Here is a 24,440-nt window from a genome sequence, read left to right as displayed (position 1 = left end):
TAAACAGACTATTTTTTTTTATATCTAAACATTGGTTGAGAATTTTTTTTTACTGTGAGAACAGCTCTGTGTAAGGTTCCATTGAGAAATGTGACAGTGAGAGTGTTATTTTTATAAACCCCAACAAAATTATTGTCACTTTTTAAAATAATGCCTTTTATCCAGTGAAATTACACATAGCAAAATCAGTTCTAAAACAGTGGAATTGTTTTATTGGTCTGAGAAAGGATAACTTTCCAACACTGATTTTGAGAAACAAATTCATCCCCTACCATGAAAAAGGAGCTTGTAGACAGGGTATCTCTGTAGTGAAAATGGAGACTGCCTTCAGCTCCAGTGGGTCTCTATCCCTGGCCTGCACCTACTGCATGATCTAAAGCAGGGCCTTTGGGGATCCCTGGGTGGCGCAGCGGTTTAGCGCCTGCCTTTGGCCCAGGGTGCGATCCTGGAGACCTGGGATCGAATCCCACATCGGGCTCCCGGTGCATGGAGCCTGCTTCTCCCTCTGCCTGTGTCTCTGCCTCTCTCTCTCTCTCACTGTGTGCCTATCATAAATAAATAAAATAAAATAAATTTAAAAAAAAAAAAAATAAAGCAGGGCCTTTGGGATGCCTGTCTGGCTCAGCGGTCTAGTGCCTGCCTTTGGCCCAGGGCGTGATCCTGGAGTCCCAGGATCAAGTCCCATATCAGGCTCCCTGCATGGAGCCTGTTTCTCCCTCTGCCTGTGTCTCTGCCTCTCTATCTGTCTCTTATGAATAAATAAAATCTTTAAAAAAATTAAAAAAATAAATAAAAAAAAGCAGGGCCTTTGTTCTCTACAAATCCATTTCTCCATCTGCTTTTCTCCCTCCCAGCTTTATTGAGATATAATGGACATATAACCTTGTGTAAGTTTGGGATATATACTCTGTTGATTTACCCATTAAGGCTGACACTTTAAAAGCATTTTAGTAAGAAATTTCTGTAGAAATATATGAACCTGAAAGGTCCTTTCTGATTAAAATTCATTTATAGGTTTAGTTTTAGGTTAAAAGGGTATGTTTTCAAAATGTACTTATACCTGATTTATAACACATTGAAAACAGTTGAGGAGAAAAGAGCATTGTTTCAGTATTTGCATCTTTTGTATGGTATGAGGGTATGGTCTAAGGATAGATTTGCTTGTACTAATGAGAATGGCCAACAAATGCTGAACAAGAGCCAGGCTGTTGGAAGCAGTTTACTTGGGAGGTCCAAGTTATTACTGTACTCTTCTGAGGCAGAGCCCATCAGAGCTGCCATTTGGTTAGCTGCTGCTACAGGTACTCACATGCCTGCGCACTCCCCTCCCTGGCAGCAGCCTTGGCCCCTCCTCCAGCATCACCAACCCCACGATTCAATAGTGTAAAGGTTGAAGCCTGGTAGGTGGGTGTGTTCCAGTCCTAGCTCCAGCTGGGGGCCAGCTTCGTCTCTGATTGCTCAGTGCCTCTGCCACACTGATGGCTGAGTATTTTCAGCACTGCCTTGGTACTCTTTTTGTCTGGCACAGAGTCAGAGTTGAGCCTGTGTAGGCTGGATCAGGAATTTGAACTGCTTCTTTTCCCTCAGGTGGCAGTCCAGAAGCCTGAGTAGGAATTGTGTAGTTACCTCTGGGAGAGGGATCAGAACAAGGGATAATAGCCAAAGCTGTGGAATTGACTGCTTTATTTCTTAATACCAGCAGTGGGTATTTTGGCCCATGATTTTCTGTACTTTTCTCAACGTTTTTGAGATGACTAAAAACTTTTTTTTTTTTTTTTTTTTTTTTTTTACACGTATCGAAAGGTCTTACGATATTCTTCATGTTTTTCCTAGTGGAAGGATTTCTTTCCTGTCCATTCCTGTTAGTGCTTCCCTGTTCCAGACCTTACTGAGCTGTGTCTCCACAGGCCTCGTGCTTCCCAGTCTGTGGTGGTTCTCTCTGAGCCAAGAACCTCATGACAGTGGGGGTTCATCCTTGTTCAGGTTCTTTGTGCTGACATTTACAGCCTTCCAGAATTGGCCCGATGGTGTCTTCAGCCTTCATCTCCCCTGCCCACTGTGTTCATCCCTCCTGCAGGCAGCATGGGCTTGTCACTAGCCTGTGTTCCCAGCTTCTTCTTGCCTACGGGCATTTGTTCTTTGTGTGATTCCTGTGCTAGAGATTCCTTCCCTCATTCTTTTCTGCCACTCCAGAATCTACAGTCCCTGATCGAAACTTTTTCTGAAAAAAATTAAGTGCATAAAACTTTCACAGTGTACCTTGTCCCAACAGAAACCTGGACAGCACCTTGTAACCAAATCCATCCATCATCCTGTAGGGAATGTGCAATTCTTCACAAGTGGAAGATAAAAACAGATTATACCTCATATGAAGTTCAGTCAGATTTTGTTAAAACTTAAGAAACTGAGTTTTGGAGTTGTGAGCCTAATTTTCACTCTTTGAGATACTTTGTCTAAGAAGTTTCCATTAGCACTTTCTTCAACAGTGACAGCCAAATCCAGTGGACACTGAGATAGTAAGATGATCAAATAAGCATCCTTACTTTGGTGTTTTACCTTTCTTTAAGCACTTGTGGCCTGAAGCCCCAATCAGTGTTTAGTATCTGCTGGAGGACAGAGTTGAACATGACTGGCTTTAGTACTTCATGGAGGCCTGTTGCCCAGGTGCCACTTGGGAGATCTCCTAGGGCTAAGAGAAGCTTTTGTCACCATTCAACTTGCTTCTGGTTTTCTTACACACACATCTGAGATGCACTTGATCACATTTACGTGTGCTTCTGACTGGAGTGCCTTTCATTGATAAGGAACTTTTCTAGGAGTAGGCCCAACACTTAGAGCACAGGCCACTCTGGGAACACTTGCTCTTCTGTGACTAATTGTAGTGACTTATCTTCTTCAGCTGCAGGAAATGCATTTTGTCAGGCAGCCAAGCTCCATATGCAGCTTCAGAGCAAGCATGACTCTGCCACCAGCTTCGTGGATGCTGGCAATGCTTACAAGAAGGCAGACCCTCAAGGTAAGATGTTCTCCATCTCTGTGCAACTAAGACTGTAGGGTTGATGTCGGGGGCCTTTTTCACGGGGTGCACTTCTGGACCTTGGAGTCTTGGTAAAAAGAAGTTTTTGTGTTTTGGGGTAGTAGAGATTTTAGTAACTGTAGGGATTTTTCCATAATCATTTTGAACTTTTATGAGGAAAAATTATGTTCAATTTGTCATGGCTATTTACTTGATAGCAGTGTTTTCTAAAATGCCATTTATAGTGCATTTTGGAGAATGTTTTGGAAATTAGCTTTAATTTTATCTATATCTTCTTATTACCTTAATATTATGAATGTATTATAACTCTTTAAAGAAAACTAATGGTTCCTCACTTTTAAATACCTGGTGTATTTTAAGATCCAGTTAATGGCAGATTATAACATCTGATAGTTAAAAATAACTTACACAGTATTCATCTAAAAAGTGTTTTTTGAAGTGCTGATTTTGAAGAAAGAATGAACTTGGGTATTTAAAGTGGCAAAATTATGCAAATGTTATTTCTTTTTTAGTTAAGATTATACACTTAGCATTTAAAAGCACTAACTTCTCTGCAGCACATGCACTGGTAGCTGTGGAGTCTGTGGTTTTTTTTCTTTTAGCAGTGCATTTTAACACAGAAATCCCAACTTTTATTATGAATGTATCGTTGAGAATGAAGATGCCTCGAGGGCTTTTATATAAAGATTAATCACATTGTTTCTGAATGTGAAAAACTGGACATGGCCTAAATGAACAGCAAGGATAGAATGATAAAATTATAATGCATCAGTATTCTAGAATATGGTACAAACATTAAAGTCCTTGGATTCAGAGCATCTTCAGTGACCTGGTAAATGTCCTCAATGGTAACCAAAGAGCCTCATGAGAATTGAGGTCTCAAATTTACAAGAAAAAAAATGTGTGCATATGGAACTGCATCCAGAAAACACTAGAAGGAAAAGTGCATCAAAATACTAGCAGTGGGTTTGAGTGGCATCATGGATAGTGTATATATTTCTGTATGTTTAAGGATGTAACAATCCACATTTCTTAATATAGTTTGGGAGGAAGTTGCTTTTAATTTTTTAATATGTGTACCTTTCTAATTCTTCAATCAGACCTTTTCTCTTTGCTATTGCCTTTAAAGCAAAAGCAATAAATTTGGAGCTGTCACGCACATGTCAGCATTATAAACCACCACCCTTTTGTGACAGGAAATTTGTTGGCTCAGGGTTTTAGAAAATTCATAGAATTTATTAGCAATATCACGTACTACATTTGTTTTCTTCCTTTTGGCATATATTACTACACTAAAAGTTAGCATCTTTTAACATTGTATGAAATGTTAACTTCCCTTAGGAGTTGTTCAGATATTTTAAAGTGCTTTTGATTTTGGTTCCATGAAGAGTCAAGTCTATTGAAATGATCTTCCTTGTGAAGGACTGTCTTCCAGAATTCATGTATATATACGTGATATCAGTAAAAAATGCATTTGCATTTATGTTTTAGCAACTAGAGCTGATCCGTGTTGATGACAGCCTGCATGGTTTTATATGCAGTCTTGGCCCTGGATGGAGTTTTCACTGTCAGGTTGAGAGTATTGAGCCAGTCCTACTCCAGCTCTAGTTCCCTAAATTTCACTACACCTCCTAGGGACTGAGCATATTGAGGGATCTGGCCTTGTGTGTGATTTCTACTTGCTTTTTACTAACTCACCTGCCTGCATTTTACCCCAAATGCAACCTCTTTAACATTCTAATAGCAGCTAGGCTCCCCGGAACCCTCTTTGACTGAATGGATTTTTTCATTGTTTTTCTTAAATGCCTTCGCTTCAGAGGCTATCAACTGCTTAAACGCAGCCATCGACATTTACACAGACATGGTAAGACACTGCCTTGCTTGAGCAGCTGTGGGGTGGAGTCCTGGAGATGGTTTACAGTAGTACTTTTGTTGTTGTTTTTTTGCTTCCCAAAGGGATTGGCATTCAAAAGCATAAAAGCAGAACGTGACTCTGTTTTGTTTTTTCCCCATAGGGAAGGTTTACAATCGCAGCCAAGCACCACATCACCATCGCGGAGATCTATGAGACTGAACTGGTAGACATCGAGAAGGTAAGCCAGGGTGTGATTCCTCCATAGGTGGGTGCAAGGCAGATAAATGACATGATTTGGGGAGCCCTACCCCTTCCAGCAGAGTTGAGTTGTGCAGAGTCATCAGATGTTTTCACATGGAGACTGGGGGCCTAACAGGCTGAGAACTGGATGGGAATGCCTTCTATCTGAGAGCTGGGTAAGAGTTCCCAAGCCTCCTTATTATCTCTGTTTTGGGTGATTTGTGTTAGGATGACAATATTAGCAGAAGTCTTCCTCTTGGTTGCCAAGGCCTCTGCAGCCCCATAAAGGAAACTTCAGGGCTCTGGGCTCATGCACACCTTCATATTCAGGCCCTCATGCACACCTTCATGTTCAGGCCCTGACCTGGAGGAGGAATGTTGCTGAACACTGGCTTGGACACACCTGTTTCATGTAGGTCTGGTTTTCTGAGCTGTAGTAGTAGTAAAAGAAAAGAGGCAGAAAAAATTGCTCACTGAGCACCTGTTTCCCAGGCTCCGTCTTTACTGGCATGCTGTGAGTTTCACTGCTTTTCAGCTTTACAACACAGAGGCCCTTTTATGGATGTGGAAGTTAGGGCTTGGAAGGACTATGCGGCCTGGGACGACTCAGGTTGGAACCAGCAGAGCTTAGGCAAAGCTGGCCCAAGTGCGGAGCTTCCTCCTGTTTCAAGCTGTCTTCTCAGTCATGGGATCACTAGCAGGGCTCAGGGCACCTCAGCAAGAGGAAGACGTTTGTCAGACTCCAGAGGTTGCTTTGGCCCAGACTGGAGACAGAGATTTGTGTTACGTCCTGAGTACTGCAGAAGACAGGACGTGTGAGTGAGAAGGAGAAACAGTAGTGCAGGCCATCAGTCATTCCTGCCAGGCTAATGAACACCAGCCATGCTTTTAGGATTATAGCTGTGTCCTATCTACATGATCAGGACACTCCCTGAGCCCCCTGTAGCCTCAGACAGACATCGCTCTTCCTCTTTCATCTCATGTCTTTTCTCGGCTTCTGGCACAAGTGCCTGATGATGCCTCCTCTTCTCCCCACTCTCTAGTGTGGGGCATCCTGGGGTGGATTCCTTGTCTTTTCTCAGTCCACATTGCTCCCCTGTTACTGTCTCTGCGCTCATTATCACAGCTTTACAGATTATCTGTATGCCAGTGGCTCGCAAGTGTGTCTGCAGCGCAGACATCTTCCAAACATCAGATTCCTATACCCTCCTGTCTGCCAACCATTGCCTCCAACCCGGTGTGTCTGAGTCAGAATTCTGATACCCTGTTGTCATGTTCCCCTCCAAACACAGGCATCCTTGCTTCCTCTCTTTCTCTACATCCAGCCTGTGGGTAATATCTGGGGTGCTGTCCTCCAAACTTCCAAGTCTGGGCACCACTCACTACCCTGTTGTCAGCTTTGCCTAGATCTCTGCAAGGAGCCTCCAGATTGGCCTCCCTCCTTCTTCTCCTGCTGGAGTTCTGAGCCTTGGGCACAGGGTCCTCAGCATTCAGTCCTTTTGGATTCACTCTTCCTCTGCTTTTGTGCATTTTCACAGAGAAAGGGGGCTTTATACTGAAAAATAGCTTAATTAACCAAAATCCCAGTGGACCATCAAGGGAGTAGGTGTAATATGTCAGCCACTTGGAATTTAGCAAGATGGCTACTATTGCCAACATGAGAAATTTTCTCCTGATATAAAATGATAATTTGATATACATTACCCTGTTTTTTTGTTTGTTTGTCAATAATAGTGTCCCCTCCCCGCCCCAGTGTAACAGAGCAGCCAGAGCAATTCTTATCAAAAGTAGATCAGACTGTGTCCACTGCTTACAACCTGATGTTGCCTCCTCTTCACTCAGAGGAATAGTCAGAGCCTTGCAGGTGGCCTCTGAGGCCCAACCGATTCGCCTCTTGACCTCTGTGCCTCTGTGAACTCTCCTCTTGCTCTTCCCCACCCTCCTCCACCATGCTATACCATGCTTTGGCCAGCATGACCTCTTTGTTCATCTGCACACATGCCACATGAGCTCCTATCTCAGTAGCTGTTTCCTCTGTGGGGCTTTTCCACAAATGCCTACATGGCAAAACTCCCCCATGTCCTTCAAATTTTTGCTCACTTCTTACCATTTCCATGACACCTATCATTGACCACCTAGTTAAAATTGGAATCCCAGACTGTCATGAATACGATACCCAGACACCTCCCCCACTTCAGCTTTTTCTTTTTTTGCAGCACATTTTCATCTTACATCATAGGCTACAAATGTTTGCTCATCATTCCTGTTATTCATGATCTTTCTCTGCACTACAGTGGGTGTGCATATCAGCACAGAGCTGTGCCTCTGGTTTACTGAGGTATCCCAAGAGCCTCTGATAAATAAGCTAATGATGTACCCATCTTTGCCATAGCATGTACCTATCAAAGCACATAGAATTTTGGTTTGAGGAGGTGTCTCTTACTGCTAAAGTTGGATTGGTATTGTTAACCTTTGCCCTCTCTCTTCATGCTGACTACCACTTTGTGGCTATGCAGCACAAAATTTACTGACTTGTTACATAACATTCGTGATTGGCCGTTTTTGTTACAATAATGCCTTTGTTATAATAATGCCGTGGTTTTCTAAGGATACTCTGTTCTTGACTAAATCAGGGCCACTGAGTGCCTTGCATGCGCCGTTCCCCATTGGAGAAGCTGTCTGTAGACTCTGAAAAGGATGAGGAGACCCAAACCTGAACCCTTCTTTGTTCTCTGGTGCAGAATTGATGATGGAACAGAAAGGACATGGGTCTTATGTGGCTGAGATATTTATTTGGTCAGAGTGTCTTGGGTGGGCACAGTATCTTTATTGAGGTTGAATCATCTTGGGACAGCACTCATGCAGAGCAAAGGCTACATTGTTGGCTCCTTACCCAGGGTGGTCAGGAGAGCACTCTGAGCAGGAGCTTATAGCACTGTGCCACCTCTGCTGCCAGGGTATGTTCTTGGGCAACCACTTCACACATGGGTCTCCACAAAATTCAGGGTAGATAAAATGATCTATGCTATATTCTTGTTTTCCTTCTTTTAGAAAAAAAAATATGATTTGTCATGGCAGCTTCTGATGCCTGTTAACTCATGCGTTCCTGCCATTATGTAAGTTGGCCAGCAGGTGACATCTCCCTTCATTGTTGTGATGTGCCCTTTTAAAAGCAATTTAAGAGTATTACTCAGCACACACAGGGTTGTTACCTTGTGGTGTTCCCTGATGTTTGAGTTTCTGTGTTTAGAAACATCATTGCCCTTGCTTCCCTGGTAGGATTCACCAGATTATAGTCAGTGGTGCTTGCAGTTTAAGTTTGAAAAATCAGTTACATTATGAGTTATATATATTATGTTTGAAAAGTCAATTAAAGACAGATGGAGTGTAAGGTAGCTTACATTTCATTTATTACAAGTGAATTTTTTCCCTTTTAATGCAGCAGCTATATGTTCTCTGAGTCTTTTATAGATTTTAGCTAGTGAACAACAAAGTATGTGAAGTTTCAAAGACTCACATTATTTCTTTGATTTTATGAAATAAAATAATGGTCGTCTTTAAATGGAATTAAATTTTTTTTAAAAAGATTTATTTATTTATTTGAAGGAGAGTGTGTGTGTGCATGCGAGCGGGGGCGGGGGGGCAAAGGGAGAGGGAGGAGGGGTGGAATCTTCAAGCTGACTCCCTGCTGAGTGCAGAACCTGACTTTGGGGCTCAGTCCCATGACCCACGAGATCATGACCTGAGCCAAAATCACAAGCCAGATGCTTAGCCAACTGAGCCTCCTTGGTGCCCCAAAATGGGCTTTCAGATGACCCAGAGGAACTGTGATCCATTTATGTTTCAACCCCTGGAGAACATGATTTAATACTGTTTGCTACTCTGTAGGTGTGTCTGTGGCAAGTTCACGTTCGATACTGTCTGGGGGTATATGTTCTAAAAGAATTGATCCCATCTGAAAGCTGTTTAAATCTACCTATAAAGTGGACTCTTAAGTTTGAGACTTTGAAATTGCATTTGCAATTGAGACACTTAGGAGGACTGCAGTCCTAGAAGGTCTTGTCTCTCATTTCAGGGTTCATGTATTTTCCAGCATCATGACATTTACCAGATTCCTCAAGGAGGAGTATTACTGCATTTCCTTTAGTCTTCTTAAATAATGGGATAATGAACTGGTTTTGTGTCTGGTTTATTGTTATGTATGCTGTTGTTATTGGTGGCTGTGTTCTACTTTTGATGTTTATCATGGTCTTTGAAATGGTAAGAAACAACGAGCAGATTTCTAGGTGTGTAAGGGTCTGCTTGTGCCTGGTAAATTTCATTTCATGTTAAAATTCCAAACTAGGTGTGAACATCCAAAGATATCATGACTTGTGACAACCTCTTTTCTACAAACTTCTGTTAAGCCACTATTACAAATTTTTCTTTCAACTATAGCTTCTGTTCAACTACCGCCTCTGTCAAAACTTAGGATTATCATAAAATTTGATTATTGATTTAATTAGCAATATTAAAAACTAGGTTTTAGGGATCCCTGGGTGGCGCAGCGGTTTGGCGCCTGCCTTTGGCCCAGGACGTGATCCTGGAGACCCGGGATCGAATCCCACGTCGGGCTCCCAGTGCATGGAGCCTGCTTCTCCCTCTGCCTGTGTCTCTGCCTCTCTCTCTCTCTCTCTCTCTCTCTCTCTCTCTCTCTCTGTGACTATCATAAATATAAATAAATAAATAAATAAAAACTAGGTTTTAGTTTTATTTTTTGCTATGATAAATCTAGCCATAGTTTACAGTTATACAATTTCAATGAACCAGTACAATTATTTAAGAATTATTAGTTTAAACCAGATTATCCACATTTACCCATTTATTTTTACCTCCAAAACAACAGTTATATACAGTTCAACCCAACACTGTTCATTGAGTTCTGGTGTTGTGAGAACTAGCAAGATAAGTAGTGATATTCCCTACCCCACCCCTAGGAGATTATGTTATCTGATACTCTACTAAGATTTGGTCATGTTTCTCATACTTTACCCCATTTGTTATGATAGAAAAGAATGCTAAATACTTTAGAGCATGAGGACAGTTCAGAGAAGATTATTTTTGACTAACTAGGAATTCACTGAAAAACTTTTCTTTTGTGGGCATTCTAGATTAAGATATTGGCAGTAGTTTAATAGGGGGCTATCATCTGAAATGCAGTTTGCCTTCATTCACTTAGCTTCTATTTACTGAGCACCTACTGAATGATAGACATTATGCTAGGCTCAGGGACATAGTATGAGCAAAATTTTCATGAAACCTACCCTCACAGAGCTTATATTTTAGTGGAAGGATGTGCACGTTGATCGTGTGTGTATGCGACAGCTCTGACAAAGGCTCCAACAGAATCTGTCCCAGCTGTTTTCTGTGTGTGTGCGTGTATGTGTAGAAAGAGGGCCAAAATGTATCTTTTCTTTCATGACTGTTCCTGTAAAATTTCATGAAGAAATTTCCATATTGACTGTCATTATCCCCCCCCCTTTTTTTAAGTAGGCTCCACACCCAGCATGGTGTCCAATGCAGGGCTTGAACTCACAACCCTGAGATCAAGACCTGAGCTATCAAGAGTTGTACACTTAACCAATAGAACCACCCAGGCACCCCTGTCATTATTATTAATCTTATCACAGTAGTCTATTATATTTAACCACTTACCTTGCTTTGGTTTTGCCCCTGTTATAAATAATACTCAGAAAATTTGGTTGAGGAGCGTATTAGTTAGCGTAGGCTGACAATAAAGGCCCAATACATAACTTTAAACCCAGAAGTATCGATTTTTCACGCACTGCCCATGGTGCCCTGCAGCCCAGATATGGCTAATGTTAGCTGTGGCCCCTTCCAGCCTGAGGCCTCAGAGGTAAACAAATTTTGTAAACCAAGTCATTGTTGGTCTTGGTCATTACACTAGTAGTACCTGCAGAAAGTAGGGGCTGAGGCTCTATGGCCAGATTTGTTTGTTTCCAGTCAGCTCTAAAGAACCACAGCCAAAGTGTTCTTTGTCTTTAGCATAGTTCCTTGGCCTGTTTTATTTATTGTTTTCTTATCTTTGTGCCCCTCTCTTAAGGTCTTACATAGGACTTCCTTGAATCTATGGGCTTAGTGGGAAGGGAGCACCTGTAGTCTGATGTTTGCATAATGCTTAGTTTCCTCTTAAGGGCTTACTGGGAAGACCTTGAAATTTAAGGCAGAGGTACAGACCCACCACCTGTTTATGTACATCCATAAGTTAAGAATAGGTTTTACCTTTTTTAATCACTGGTAGGAAAAAAGCAGTTCATGACACAAAAATCATGTGAAGTTGAAGTTTCATTGTCTATAAATAAATTTTTGGAACATAGACACACCACTTTTGTGGCACTACAGAAGAATTAATAAGTTATTGCAACAGATCACATAGTTCACTAAGTCTAAAATATTTATAATCTAGGCTATTACAGAGAAGTGTGTTGAATCGCTAATTTAAAATGTTCAGACTTATCTTTTGTCATTTGAGGGATAGAAGCCATTGAGCTCTCTAGTCTTATGAGGCCCTATCACTTTGCCTATTCCTTTTATAATTGCCTGCAAAAAACAAGCTGATTGTTTCCAGAGTTGTTCTCTCACAAAACATTGCTGAAAACAGTCATCTGTCTCTTTGCATAGAGCTTCTTCCCATGGAGTTTCTGGCTACAGTAGGACTGTGTTCTGCCTTCTGAGCTGTTGTATGCTTGATTTCCCTGTATCTTATGCCACAACATGACCAAGGCTTTCCAGCCTGCAACTTGTTTTCTCTTCACTTGACTGTTAATTCAGCACCACACAATTTAAACTGAAGGCAGCACCCTTATTCTAGATGACATTTAAGGTATTTATGAGTAAAGTCTATGCTGCTGTAGCAACCTATAGATCTAAAATGCAATAGGGCTTTGTATGCCATCATATTCATGTAACCATCCAGTGTAGCTATTCTGGTTTGGCAGCAGTGGGTGCTTGGTGGTTGAAGTACATTCTGCCCTTTGTAGTTTCTTAGGAACCAGGTGGAGAGCAATTGTGCCATTTTCAGTTTGTGGCTGCTGCTGTTGCTCCAGACTTGGTCATTACCATTGTGGCTCCTGGGAAGGGAAGAGGCCTGGAATGAGATACACAGTCAGATGGATGGGCCAAGTCTGGAGAGGCCCAGAGCATGCCTCTTTACGTTTGGTTGCAAATAACAGGTCACAGCTGCCTGGAATTACAGTGGGGGCTGGGGTAGGTATAGCTGGGCCTTTGCTCCCAGGGAAGAGAGGAAGAGATTCCGATGGATGGTCAGTATTCTGCCATCAAGCTTCTGGATGTGCATGCTTCTGGTTTTCCCCAAAGGAAGGAGGCCAAGTTGTGAAAGGTGTGCTGTGGAAATAGGTTTATCTGTAAAAATAATACCTCTGCAAATGTAGTTCTTAAATATAGCTCTTCAGAGAAGTAGTTTGAATAAAACATGTGTGTGTATTTCAGGCCATCGCACATTATGAACAATCAGCTGATTATTACAAAGGGGAAGAATCCAACAGGCAAGTGCTATTTTTTTTAATAAAATTAAATGAGTTTTGTTATGTGCAATAAGAGACAAATCTTTATGAGCATATTGGGCTATACCAAATGAAGATGTAATGGGATACCTTTTCATTTTTCTGTTGGATTGTTACTCACTCTGCTCTGGTTCTTGATTTCAGTTCGGCTAACAAGTGTCTGCTCAAAGTGGCAGCGTATGCTGCCCAGCTGGAGCAGTACCAGAAAGCCATCGAGATCTACGAGCAGGTGAGGCTGCTTGCCAACTTCTAGCAGAAGTCACTCTGAATCTTTTTTTTTTAATTAAACTTTTTATTTAATTTTACTTTTTATCGGGGGAGATACATAATCTATACCTATATATCTATATCTTAAAGAATACAACAGTGGATTTTAGTATATTTACAAAATTGTGTAACCTTCCCAAGAACCTAATTCCAAGACATTATCCACCAAAAGACATCCTATTCCCCCCTCCTCCTAGTCTCTGGAAACCACTATCTACTTTCTGTCTCAATGGTTTTGTTTATTCTAGGCTTTCTAGGATAGGTGGCCTTTTGTGACTGGCTCCTTTCACGTAGCATAGTTTTCTCAAGGTTCATTTTTGTTTTAGCATGTAATGATACTTCATTTCTTTTCATAGCTAAGTAATATTCCACAGTTTGTTTACCTGTTGATCAGTGAATGTGTATCATTTGAGGTTTCTTAACTTTTGAACTATTATGAATAATGTTCATGGTTTTAGGAGAGGAGGCTTGCCATTGTCTTGGTTATATATCTAGGATAGGGATTACTGGTTTATTTGGCAAGTCTCTTGTTAACTATTTGAGAAACCGCCAGACTCCTACAGTAGCTGCATTTCACATTCCCACCAGTGTTGTGCAGGGGCTCCAGTTGCTCCACATCCTCATCAGTACTTTCTGTTTTCTGATATGTTTTTGTTTTTTGATAATACTAATGAGCATGGAGTGATACTCATTGTGGTTTTGATTTCTGTTACATCTGATTGCCCTCATGGTTAGTATGTTGAGATCCTTTTCATGTACTCATTAGCCATTTGTATATCTTCATTGGAGAAATGTTGGTTTAATTTCTTTACCCATTTTTGAATTGAGTGTTTTTTATTACTGGATTTTAGAAATTCTTATTTCTAAGAATTTGGAAATTCTTATTTAGATATTCATATTTTATTTATATTTATATATTAACTCATTTTAAACAATTTATTCATCCCTTATCAAATATATAATTTGTACATATTTTCTCCCATTATGTGGGTTGCTTTTTTATTCTGTTATTGATACCCTTTAACATGAAATCTTAAATGAGTTTTATAGTTGTAGCTCTTAGGTTTAGGTCTTTGATTCATTTTGAGTTAATTTTTGTATACAGTGTTAGGTAAGGATCCAACTTCATTCTTTTGCTTGTTGCTATACAGTTTTCCCAGCGCTTTTTGTTGAATACACTATCCTTTTGCCATTGAATGGTCTTGGCCCCCTCAATGGAAATTGACTGATAATCTGTTTGACCCTCTGTTCTGTCCCATTTGTCTTACATGTCTGTCTTTATGCCAGTATCACACTGTTTTAATTATGTAGCTTTGTTTTGAAATCAGTTACTATGAGTCTTCCAACTTTGATCTTTTTTTTTTTCAAGATTGTTTGGCTATTCTGGGACTCTTCATCTTCATCTTCATATGAATTTAGGATCAATTTGTCAGTCTGTGCTAAGAAGCCAGCTGGAATTTGATGGGAATTCTTTTGAATCCATAGACTAGTTTGGAAAGTGTTGACATCTTAACATTGTTAAATCTTCCAAACTGTGAACTGAGGGTGCCTTTGCATTTATTTAGATCTTTCTAATTTTGTTCAGTAATATGTTAAAGTTTTAGTGTGTAAGCCTTGCACTTCTTTGGTTAAATATACTCCTAAGTATTTTGTTCTTTTTGATGCTGTGGTAAATGGAGTTTTCTCACTTTCCTCTTCACTTTGTTAATTGCTAGTTTTATACACGAGAACCTTGCTGAAATTAGCTAGAATGGGTTTGGGAGTTTTTTGTTTGTTTTTTGGGGGTTTTTTTGATTCCTTAAGATTTTGTACAAAATCATGTAATTGTGTCATATGCAGATGGCTAAACTTCTCCAATTTCGATCTTTTTTATTTCATTTACTTGTTATTTGCCCTGACCAGACCTTCTAGAACAGTGGTAAATAGAAGTAGCAAGAGCACATATCCTTGTCTTGTTCACATCTTAGAAAGCTTTCAGTTTTTCCTCATTAAATAGGATGTTAGCCTTAGGTCTTCTGTGGATACGCTTTATCAGTTTGAGGGAATACCCTTCTCTTCCTTTATTAAGTGTTTTTATCCTAAAAGCATATTGGGTTTTGTCAAGTACTTCTCTCTGCACCTGTTGAGATGATCGTATGGTTTTTGTTCTTTATTAATATGTGGTATTTCATTGATTGATTTTCATATTTGAGCCAACCTTACATTCCTGAGATAAATCCTTCTTGATTATTGTGAAGTTTGGGGATCTTCAAGAGCACCTTCTGGTTTGATAATTCTCTAGAAACACTCACAGGACTCAGTGAAAGCTGTTATACCACAGTTATAGTTTATTATACCAAAGAATACAGATTAAAATCAGCAAAAGGAAGAGGTGCTTGGGACAGGATCCAGTAGAACTTCCTTTTGTCCTTCCAGTGGAGTTCTACAGATAGCTCTTATTTCTCCAAACAATGATGTGTGATGAAAATATGCATGGAATATTGCCAACAGGGGAAGAAGTTCACCTGTACTGGGTTTCTAGAATTTTTATGTCTCAGTCACAGACATAGCTGATCTTATTCTCTAGTCCCTCCATAGGTTGTGCTGAAGCACGTTGTCAGAGACACCCAGGTAAACAAAAACACTCTTTCAGGCAGGATATTCCAAGCTTAGAGATGACCACCATGGCCCCTGCCCCGCCCCCCCAGGAGCCACAGACAAAGACAAGACCTCACTTTGGAGAAAATTAATCCTGTATTGTATAGTCATGATGTGTAGTCCTTTTTATAAGTCACAGTTTGTTTACTAGTATTTTGTGGAGGATTTTCAGTCTGTAGTCATAAGGATATTTATATTTAATTTTCTTTTTAAGGATATTTAATTTTCTTGTAGATCTTTGGTTTTGGTAGCAAGGCAATATTGGGTTTATGGAATGAGTTGGGAAGTAATCCCTTCTCATTGGAAGAATTCATGAACAATTGGTGTTCATTCTTTAAACATTTGGTAGAATTCAATGATTTTTTTCTGTTTTCCTGTTTTTGGTTTCATTGATTTCTAATATTATTTCATCCTTCTTTCTTTAGATTTATTTTACACTTCTTTTTTTAGAGAATTGAGACAGAAACTGAGCTTATGGATTTTCCTCTGTTGTATATGCATGTTTAGTGCTATCAGTTCCCCTCTAAACATGGCTTTGACTATGTCTCACTATTTTGTTATTTTATTTATTTCATTGTATTTATTGATTTCTGTGAGTTATTTAGATGTGCTTTGGTTAACTACCAAGTGTTTGGAGATTTTCCTGTTTATCTTTCTGTTGTTGATTTCTGGTTTGATTCCATCATGGCTGGAGAACATACTCTGGGTGATTGATTTCAATTCTTAGCAATTTTTTATAGTTATTTTATGGCCCAGAATATGGCCTGACATGGCATTTGTTCTGTGGGTCTGCTGTTGCTTGGTGACATGTTCTGTAGTGTGAATTAGATCTTGGTTGACTGCATTATTGAGTTCTATATTACTTACTGATTTTCTATCTATATCCATTGTTGAGACTGGAGTGGATTTGTCTCTCATTATCAGTCTTTGCTTCACGTATTTTGCAGCTCAGTTGTTTGCTGCATATATATTTAGGATTGCCATGTCTTTTTGGTGAGTTGGCGCTTTTATCATTTTATAACATCCCCCACTGTCTCTATTAGTTCTCTCTTTTCTGAAGTCTACTTTATCTGATATTAGTATAGCTTCTTTTGCTTCTTTTTGATTAATATTTATATGATATATCTTTTCCCATCCCTTTTCTTTGAACCTGCCTATATCACTGTAATTGAAGTGAGTTTCTTATGGACAGCATATAGCTCTGTGTCATAATTTTTTTAAATCCATTCTCCCAATCTCTGTCTCTTAATTGGTATATTTAGAACATTCACATTTAATGTAATTATTGATATATTAAGGCTTAAGTCTGCTGTTTTATTTATTGTTTTCTGTTTGTTTTGTTTTTTTATTTTTCTGTTTTCTTTTTCCTGCCTTATATAGTGGGTTGCTTGATTATCTGTACTGTTTTCAAGTAAGTGCCTTTGATTAGCTGTTTTTAGTTGCTCTGGGTGTAACTAGTACATGATTTATCACAAGCTGATGTGTTACTTTATTGTTTTGAGTGAAATATAGAAGTCTACTGTATGCCCCTTTGTCCTCCTCATTCAGTATATATAATTGTTTTCTCTACATACTTTGAGAACCACATCTATGATAAATTTTAATTTCAGTCTTCCAACATAATGTAGAAAACACAAGGAGAAAAAGCCCATTGTGTTTACCCATGTTTTGCTTATTGTATTCTTTCTTTCTCCTGATGATCCAAGATTACTTCTTTCATTATTTCCTTTCCATTTAGAGAACATTCCTTTGCCATTCTTTTAGGGCAGATTTCACTGGTGACAAATTCTGTATGTTCCTTTATCTGGTAGTGTTTTGATATCCTTCATTTCTGAAGCTTATTTTCCTAGGGTATATAGCTCTAGGTTGACGATTATTTTCTATTAGCACTTGAAAAATGCATCACTTAGGACCTCAGTGGCTTCTGATGAGAAGTCTACTGTCATTCAAGTTGTTTTCCTCCTGTAGGTAAAGTGCCATTTTTTTTCTGGCCACTTTAAAGTTTTTTCCTTAACTTAAGTTTTTCAGAAGTTTATGTGGCTTGACCTGGGTATCTTTGCTTAGGTTTCACTAAACTTCTTGAATCTATAGGTTTATCTTTCTTGACAAATTTAGGAAGTCTTCAGCCATTATTTCTTCAAGTACATTTTCAGCCCTTCTCTCTGTCCTCCCCTCCCAGGTCTTAGACAACTTGAATGTTAGACCTTATTTTACAGTTATATAGGTCCTTCATGCTGTCTGTTCATTTGTTGTTGCTGCTGCTGTTGTTGTTTTCAGTCTATTGTCACCTCTGTTATTCAGACTGAGTAATTTCTAAAGTTCTGTCATCAGTGATGACTGAATCTTTCCTCTCTCCTGCCTGTTGTGCTATTGAACCCATCTACTTTTTATGCTGATTAGTGTGGGTTTTTTTTTATTATTGTGTTTTTTAGTTTTGAAGTTTCCATTTGTGGGGCACCTGGGTGGCTCAGTTGGTTAAGCATCTGCCCTCAGCTCAGGCAATGATCTCTGGGTCCTGGGATTGAATCCCAAGTTGGCCTCCCTGCTCAGCAGAGAGTCTGCTTCTGCTTCTGCCTCTGCCTCTTCCTCTCCCCTTGCTTGTTCTCTCTTTCTCTCAAATAAATAACATCTGAAATGTCCATTTGTTTCTTTTTCATATCTTACGGGGTTTTCATGCTGGAAATTTTTTTGTTGATGCTTTGTTTTTTCTTTAGTTTAAAGCATTTTTATAATTGCTTGTTGGAGCATTTTTATGAGGGCTCCTTTAAAATCATTATTCTGTAATCTTAACATTTCTGTCACTTCAGAGCTGTCATCTGTTGGTAGTTTTCATTCAGCTTAAGATCTCCTTTCTTGATGTTGTGAGTCTATGATACTGAGTTTAAAGGATAGATTGATACCTAAACTCATGTAAGATACACAAATATTTTCTAAAGGACAGACAAGGATCAGTTTGCCTACTATAAGAAGGCAAACCTTTGAAATCTAATTCTGCTTTCTGTGCCTAGGTTGGGGCAAACACCATGGATAATCCTTTGTTGAAGTACAGTGCAAAGGACTACTTTTTTAAAGCAGCCCTCTGTCACTTCATAGTAGATGAGCTGAATGCCAAGGTAAGGAGTCTGGCAGCACTTTACTCATGAGAACAGGCCTCAGTCCACTGTCATTCATGATATACTTTGTCGGGTGATACTGGTTATAAGCAAGATCAAACTGTGTGCATTAATAATAATACTAACAGTAACACTATGCTGTGCATCCCAGCTGTAATCTTGAAACAGCTGCCGAAATGGTGGCTGTATTCCCTTCAGTAGTTTTGCTTTACTGAAATTAGGGGGCAGGGGCTCCTGGATGGCACAGTTGGTTAAGCATCGGACTCTTAGTTTCAGCTCAGGGTCCTGAGATTGAGCCCTGTGTCAGGCTCCATACTTAGCGGGGAGTCTGCTGGAGATCCTCTCCCTCTGCCCCTCCTGTTCCTGCTCTCGCTCTTAAATAGATAAATCTAAGAAAAGAAAGAGAGAGAGAGAGAGAGAGAGAGAGAGAGAGAGAGAAAGAAAGAAAGAAAGAAAGAAAGAAAGAAAGAAAGAAAGAAAGAAAGAAAGAAAGAAAGAAAGAAAAGAAAAGGAACAAAGAGGGAGACAAAATAGAATAACATCCTTTGTTTCAAACTCCAAAATCAAGTAGGAAGACAGGAGGCAAGGACTTGGGCAGCCTTGCTTTCATCACATCTGTGGCTGGGAGAGTGGAAGTAAAGTTGCCGAGGGAAAGGTGTCCTTCCCTCCAAGCCTCGAGCAGAGCTCTCACTGGGATTTATGTGGGATCTGGACAGCGTTAAGGAAGAGCTTCTCTATGTAGTGGATGGAAACAGACATCTGGTCTTTGAGTTTTTACAAATTAGATTGGGTCCACATTATCTTCTCTACAGCAACCTAATTCAGAAAAATTGGTTTGAAAATTTATTCTTAATTGAAGTTGGTAGTTCAAATTGAATAGAGTTTCCTGTGTCGATTTTGATGTTTTTTTTTTTTTGATGTTGAGTTTAATAGCATACTTCTACATTTAAATAGGCTGCAGATAAATCTTACTGTAGTAAGATGTTCAGATAAAAAGGGCTTTATGTCCTGATTTAGTGAGTGAGATACTAACAACTGGCTTTTCTCTTTCAGCTTGCTCTTGAGAAATATGAGGAAATGTTTCCAGCATTTACTGATTCAAGAGAATGTAAGTTATTGAAAGTAAGTAACATCACAGCTTTGAAGAAGAAAAAATCCTTTGCTGTAAGGTGGGATTGGGCCTAAAGTGAAGCTCTGACTCTCTGAGGAGCACTGGTACTCTCCTGCTTTTGTGTAATAGGTCTTAGATGCCAACAGAGTCAAGGACATAAGCACTGTGTTCTAAACCAAGCAGCTCAGAAATGTTAGCACAGAAACTAGGTCCCTGACTTGGGGTAACTCGTGGCTTAGATTTGAGTACTTTCTCTATTCTAGAAGGTGTTTAGCAGTGTTAGTTATTGTGATACTAAGGCTATTTCTTGATTTAAAGTATCTATTTGTAGCTGAAACTTTTTAGCTTAACAAACTAATTTGTCCATACTTATGCTACCAGAAACTTCTAGAAGCTCACGAAGAACAGAACAGTGAAGCTTATACTGAAGCAGTAAGTTTTGCATTCGGGATATAGTACATTGATTAAAATTTAAATTACAGAAACATCTTTTCATTGTATGAGTGCTGAACATTTATTTGAACATTTTTCTAGTATACCTAAGTTTTATTTTTCCAAAAGCCATATTTTATATATCCCACAAACCTTTACAATAATTTAGTTCCATTAGCCATGATGAATTTAACTGAAAGACAAGTTTGAGAGAGAATATTACATACTGTTACAATTTGCTGTTTGAATGTTTTCTTTTGAAAATAATTTGATCCGTAAATAAGTGTAAAGTAAAATCAGTTAAATGCAACTTAACATATAAAAACAGTTTGCTATATTCTTGGAATAAAAGAAATGTGGAAGAAATGTGGAAGACTTTTTTATATTCGTTCGTTAGTTTTGTTTTCCCCTATTTGCCTTCTTATGTTTAGAATCAGGCGATTACTCAGTATCCTCCATTATTCATCATGGCTTTGAAGCAGTAGTGGAAAGGAATGATGTTTCCCCCTTTGACTTTCGCTACCAAACTATTCACATCCTATTCAAATATCATTCTTTGTAACGCATTGAAATGAGTTAAAGGGATTCCACTATCACACATCCTGTCTCTGCACCGTAATGTTTCATGTTCCCTTATACAGCCTCTCATTTCCTTTATCACATTAAGTATAAAGGTCCAATTATAAAGGTGGTTAGGAGCTCAGCATGTTAGCATTGGAGTGGTTTAAAAGAACAGGAACTTGTCACTAGCTCCATCAAAATAGTCACAAAACAAACCATTTTATTTTATTTTATTTTATTTTATTATTATTTTATTTTATTTTATTTTTTATTTTTTTATTTATTTTATTTTATTTATTTTATTTATTTTATTTTATTATTTTATTTTATTATTTATTTATTTTATTTATTTTATTTTATTTTATTTATTTTATTTATTTTATTTTATTTTATTTTATTTTATTTTATTTTATTTTATTTTATTTTAAGATTTTATTTATTTATTCATGAGACAGAGAGGCCAGAGACACAGAGAGAGAAGCAGGCTCCATGCAGGGAGCCCGATGTGGGACTCGAGCCCAGGACTCCAGGATTACTCCCTAGGCCGAAGGCAGGTGCTCAACCGCTGAGCCATCCAGGTGTCCCAAAACAAACCATTTTAATGAAGAAAGTTTTAAACTGGAATGAATGATTTAAATGAAGACAGTTGGAGGATTAGCACTAGAAATGTTTAAACAACTTGGGGTGTTGTTTTTTGTGTTTTATTTCCATGCACTAATTCTTGTCTTTTTTTCAACTAGGTGAAGGAATTTGACTCAATATCTCGCTTGGATCAATGGCTCACAACCATGTTGCTTCGTATCAAAAAGTCCATCCAAGGGGATGGAGAAGGAGATGGGGACCTAAAGTGAACATTTGTGTCTTTGTGGCATGCAGCTGACTCCTCTTTAGTTCATGTTAGGGCCACATGGTCTTTATGGGATGCCCATTTAATGGCTTAATTCTCTTGCACATGAGCCAAACCATCTGTGTGTTTAAGCTCCCTGTGTTTGTGTCTTTGTGAAAACGGATGGCTGGGAAGCTCCTGTGCACAATGTGGGTGTGATGGGCTATTTCATGCTTGTCAGAGTCCCCAGAGTTTTCAGAGAATTACTTCAGACTCTTATTCTTGTTATTTTCATATTTGCAGAGCCTGTGTTTAACTTGGTCACATATTTTTGTCATTTTCTGGGACTGGAGTACCCTCCTAATAATTGTTGTAATAGATGCTTTGCATATTTTCCATTTATGGAAAATAGATTTTGCACCTGGATGTTTTCTCTAAGTGTATGTGTTTAGTTCAGGGTGATTGTTAGGAATGAGTTTTATGATTTCACTTACCAGAACTGGTTTATTTTGTTGTTATCGTGATTCTTTTGATGGTGCTAGTGACCTATTTGTTTGCTTTTTATATTGTTGTGTATGCGGATGTGCATGCGAAAGTTCAGAACAGCTGGGGTCTGCCAGCATCACTTGCTTAATGTTGTGAGAACAGGGAGCTTCCTGGCAGGGCTTGCTGATGTGTGTGGGCAGATGTTAGGATGAGTCTGATGGATGTGTACTCCTTAACACACATGAAATCCATATGAAACAGAATTTCTCCTTTTCCTGGAGAGTTTCCACTTCTAGTTGGGGTGGAACCCTTTCTTTTTATTCACATAAAAGTGATGTGACTGCATGTCCCTTTTGTTTACTTTCATGTTCATGCACTTACCCACATTGAGACGGTGCCTGCTGTGCCACTGCCGTGTGAGTCCTCCTCCTGGCCACAGACAGAATGGGTCATTGATTTTACCCATATACTAAAAGGGGTAAATATGGGACAGAGGTTTACCATGTGTCCAGTTGGAGAAGAAAGGCAACTATCTTCTGAGGAAGTTTGACTTTGCTCTCGGCTAATGGCTTTGTTTTGGCTTGTATGTTTGAATTCAGTTGTGTCATTTTGATTTACATAACATACTCTGTTGATTTACGAACTTACATGCTGACACTGCTCTAGACATGGTCATGCATTTGTTGCCAGACCTAGCTTGTGGGTCTAAGTTATGCTGCTGTCATTAAAGACAGATAATGAATTTTTCCATGTTAGGTCAGATGGAAACTGGCATTTGAAGGGTGTGTTTTCATTTTTTGATGTTCCTCCGTTGGGATTGGTAGGCTTTTGTTGGTCAGAAGTAGAGAGTGTGGCCAGGAAAAGGGCTGAGTGTGGAGGATAGTGAGTGTGGGGATAGTGAGCAGATTGGGCTGAGACGATGGAGAAAGTAATAAAGTGGCTGGAAAGGGCCAGCTGACGCCTGGTAGGGGGATTGTCCCTCCGGTGTGCTGGTGGGGTCATGTGCCAATGTAGCCTGCTGGAAAAGGTCAGAAATATCAGAGTGGGCCAAAATACCACTCTGGCCTTGGGTGCTGGGATCTGGTGAGTGTCCTGCCATTCCTTCAAAGGTCTGGGAGTTAGGAGAAAGCTGGCTGTCACGGTACAATTTGGAATGCAGTCCGTTTGGTACTTCCCCACTTCCTGTCAGAATCTCTTAGGAAGAAATGATTAGAGCAGAAAGTGAGTTCCTTTGCCTAACCTGTTCCACAGCCCGCCAAGTGCACTTTCATGAAAGTGAAGTATGGAGAGTACCTTCATAGCCTGTGTCCTCAGGTTGTAAGTCTGTCCCATCTGGAGAGTGTTTAAATCCTAGCCTGCCAGCACGCTTGTTTCATCATTAGTGTGCAATGTTTGTTTTCACTTGTTAAAAGGACCTTCTGGTCTGACCACATAAAATGAGAGCCAAATGAGTTCTCTTCAGGCAATTCCTCAAACTTTCATTGTGGTCCCATCAGCCCTGTCTGAGAAAGAGGAGTGGTTTGTAAAAACAGGACTGGTACCATTTTGTTATGTCATTTGGAGAGTTGCCTGCTTGTATTGACATAAACACTGGGATCAGTGGCTGAGTTAAGGATTTTTCTTTTTTTTTAATAGTTTACATGAAAAGAGTAAAAATAATTGTAATGGCTAGAACAGAACTGCCAGAAGAGAAAAATGAGGAAAGGTCCCATCAACATAGGGTACTACCAGGACTCTTAGGTTTCAGGAGTTACAGAATGTTCTTTATGAATAAAATGTAATGACTATTTATGTTCGGTTCTTGTACTTTTAGCAGATCTGGGGTTAGTTCATAGTCAAAGTCAGTTAAAATTTCTTACAGGAAAGCTTTGCTTTTTGTGGCAACATTTTTATAGCTTGTGTGAGTTCCTTTTTTATTTAATGATTTGAGAACAGTATTTTTGCACAGTTGTGACCATGTGTGGTGACATCCCTGTAACCAAGGTGTGTGCATTTGTTTCTTCTGATAATGTGCATTTAAAATGTCCAAATGCAAATCATCATGGCTTCCTTCAGAGGACCTGGCAGCACAGCATGCCGCCTGCGTCCCACCTGCCTGCAGTGTGAGCTGTGGCCAAGGGCAGGCTTCCGCCTGCCAAGTGCTGTGTCGGGCTCTGCGGGGTGTCCTCCCCTGTGCTCTCGGTGGAGGATTATGTTATGAAAACTAACCACGTGATGATCACTCTCCCTTAGCAGAAAGAGTATGTTTTATGTCACCCTGTACAGAAAATAAAGTGGAAATTATGAATCCTA

At 39.5% G+C, this 24,440-nt stretch overlaps 1 protein-coding gene across 4 annotated transcripts in view; it reads left to right on the top strand.

Moving 5' to 3' along the window:
• NAPB (NSF attachment protein beta) overlaps positions 1 to 24,440 on the top strand; it is a 41,852-nt gene extending 17,412 nt beyond the window's left edge. For 2 of the 4 annotated variants that reach the window (XM_055301947.1, XM_055301954.1), the window contains exons 2-9: positions 2,900 to 3,016; positions 5,053 to 5,130; positions 12,642 to 12,697; positions 12,860 to 12,944; positions 18,628 to 18,732; positions 19,786 to 19,854; positions 20,225 to 20,275; positions 21,577 to 24,440. In XM_055301947.1, the coding sequence (XP_055157922.1) occupies positions 2,909 to 3,016; positions 5,053 to 5,130; positions 12,642 to 12,697; positions 12,860 to 12,944; positions 18,628 to 18,732; positions 19,786 to 19,854; positions 20,225 to 20,275; positions 21,577 to 21,687 (663 nt within the window). In that variant the 5' untranslated portion in view covers positions 2,900 to 2,908 and the 3' untranslated portion in view covers positions 21,688 to 24,440. Of the gene's footprint in view, positions 1 to 2,899; positions 3,017 to 4,854; positions 4,902 to 5,052; positions 5,131 to 12,641; positions 12,698 to 12,859; positions 12,945 to 18,627; positions 18,733 to 19,785; positions 19,855 to 20,224; positions 20,276 to 21,576 lie in introns of all 4 variants that reach the window. The other 2 variants (XM_055301930.1, XM_055301938.1) reach the window with 2 other exon arrangements.

Source organism: Nyctereutes procyonoides, unplaced genomic scaffold, assembly GCF_905146905.1.
Source record: "Nyctereutes procyonoides isolate TBG_1078 unplaced genomic scaffold, NYPRO_anot_genome, whole genome shotgun sequence".
Classification (NCBI taxonomy): Eukaryota; Metazoa; Chordata; class Mammalia; order Carnivora; family Canidae; genus Nyctereutes; species Nyctereutes procyonoides.
Note: the sequence above shows the minus strand (reverse complement) of the source record. Positions and strands in the feature narration are given on the sequence as shown.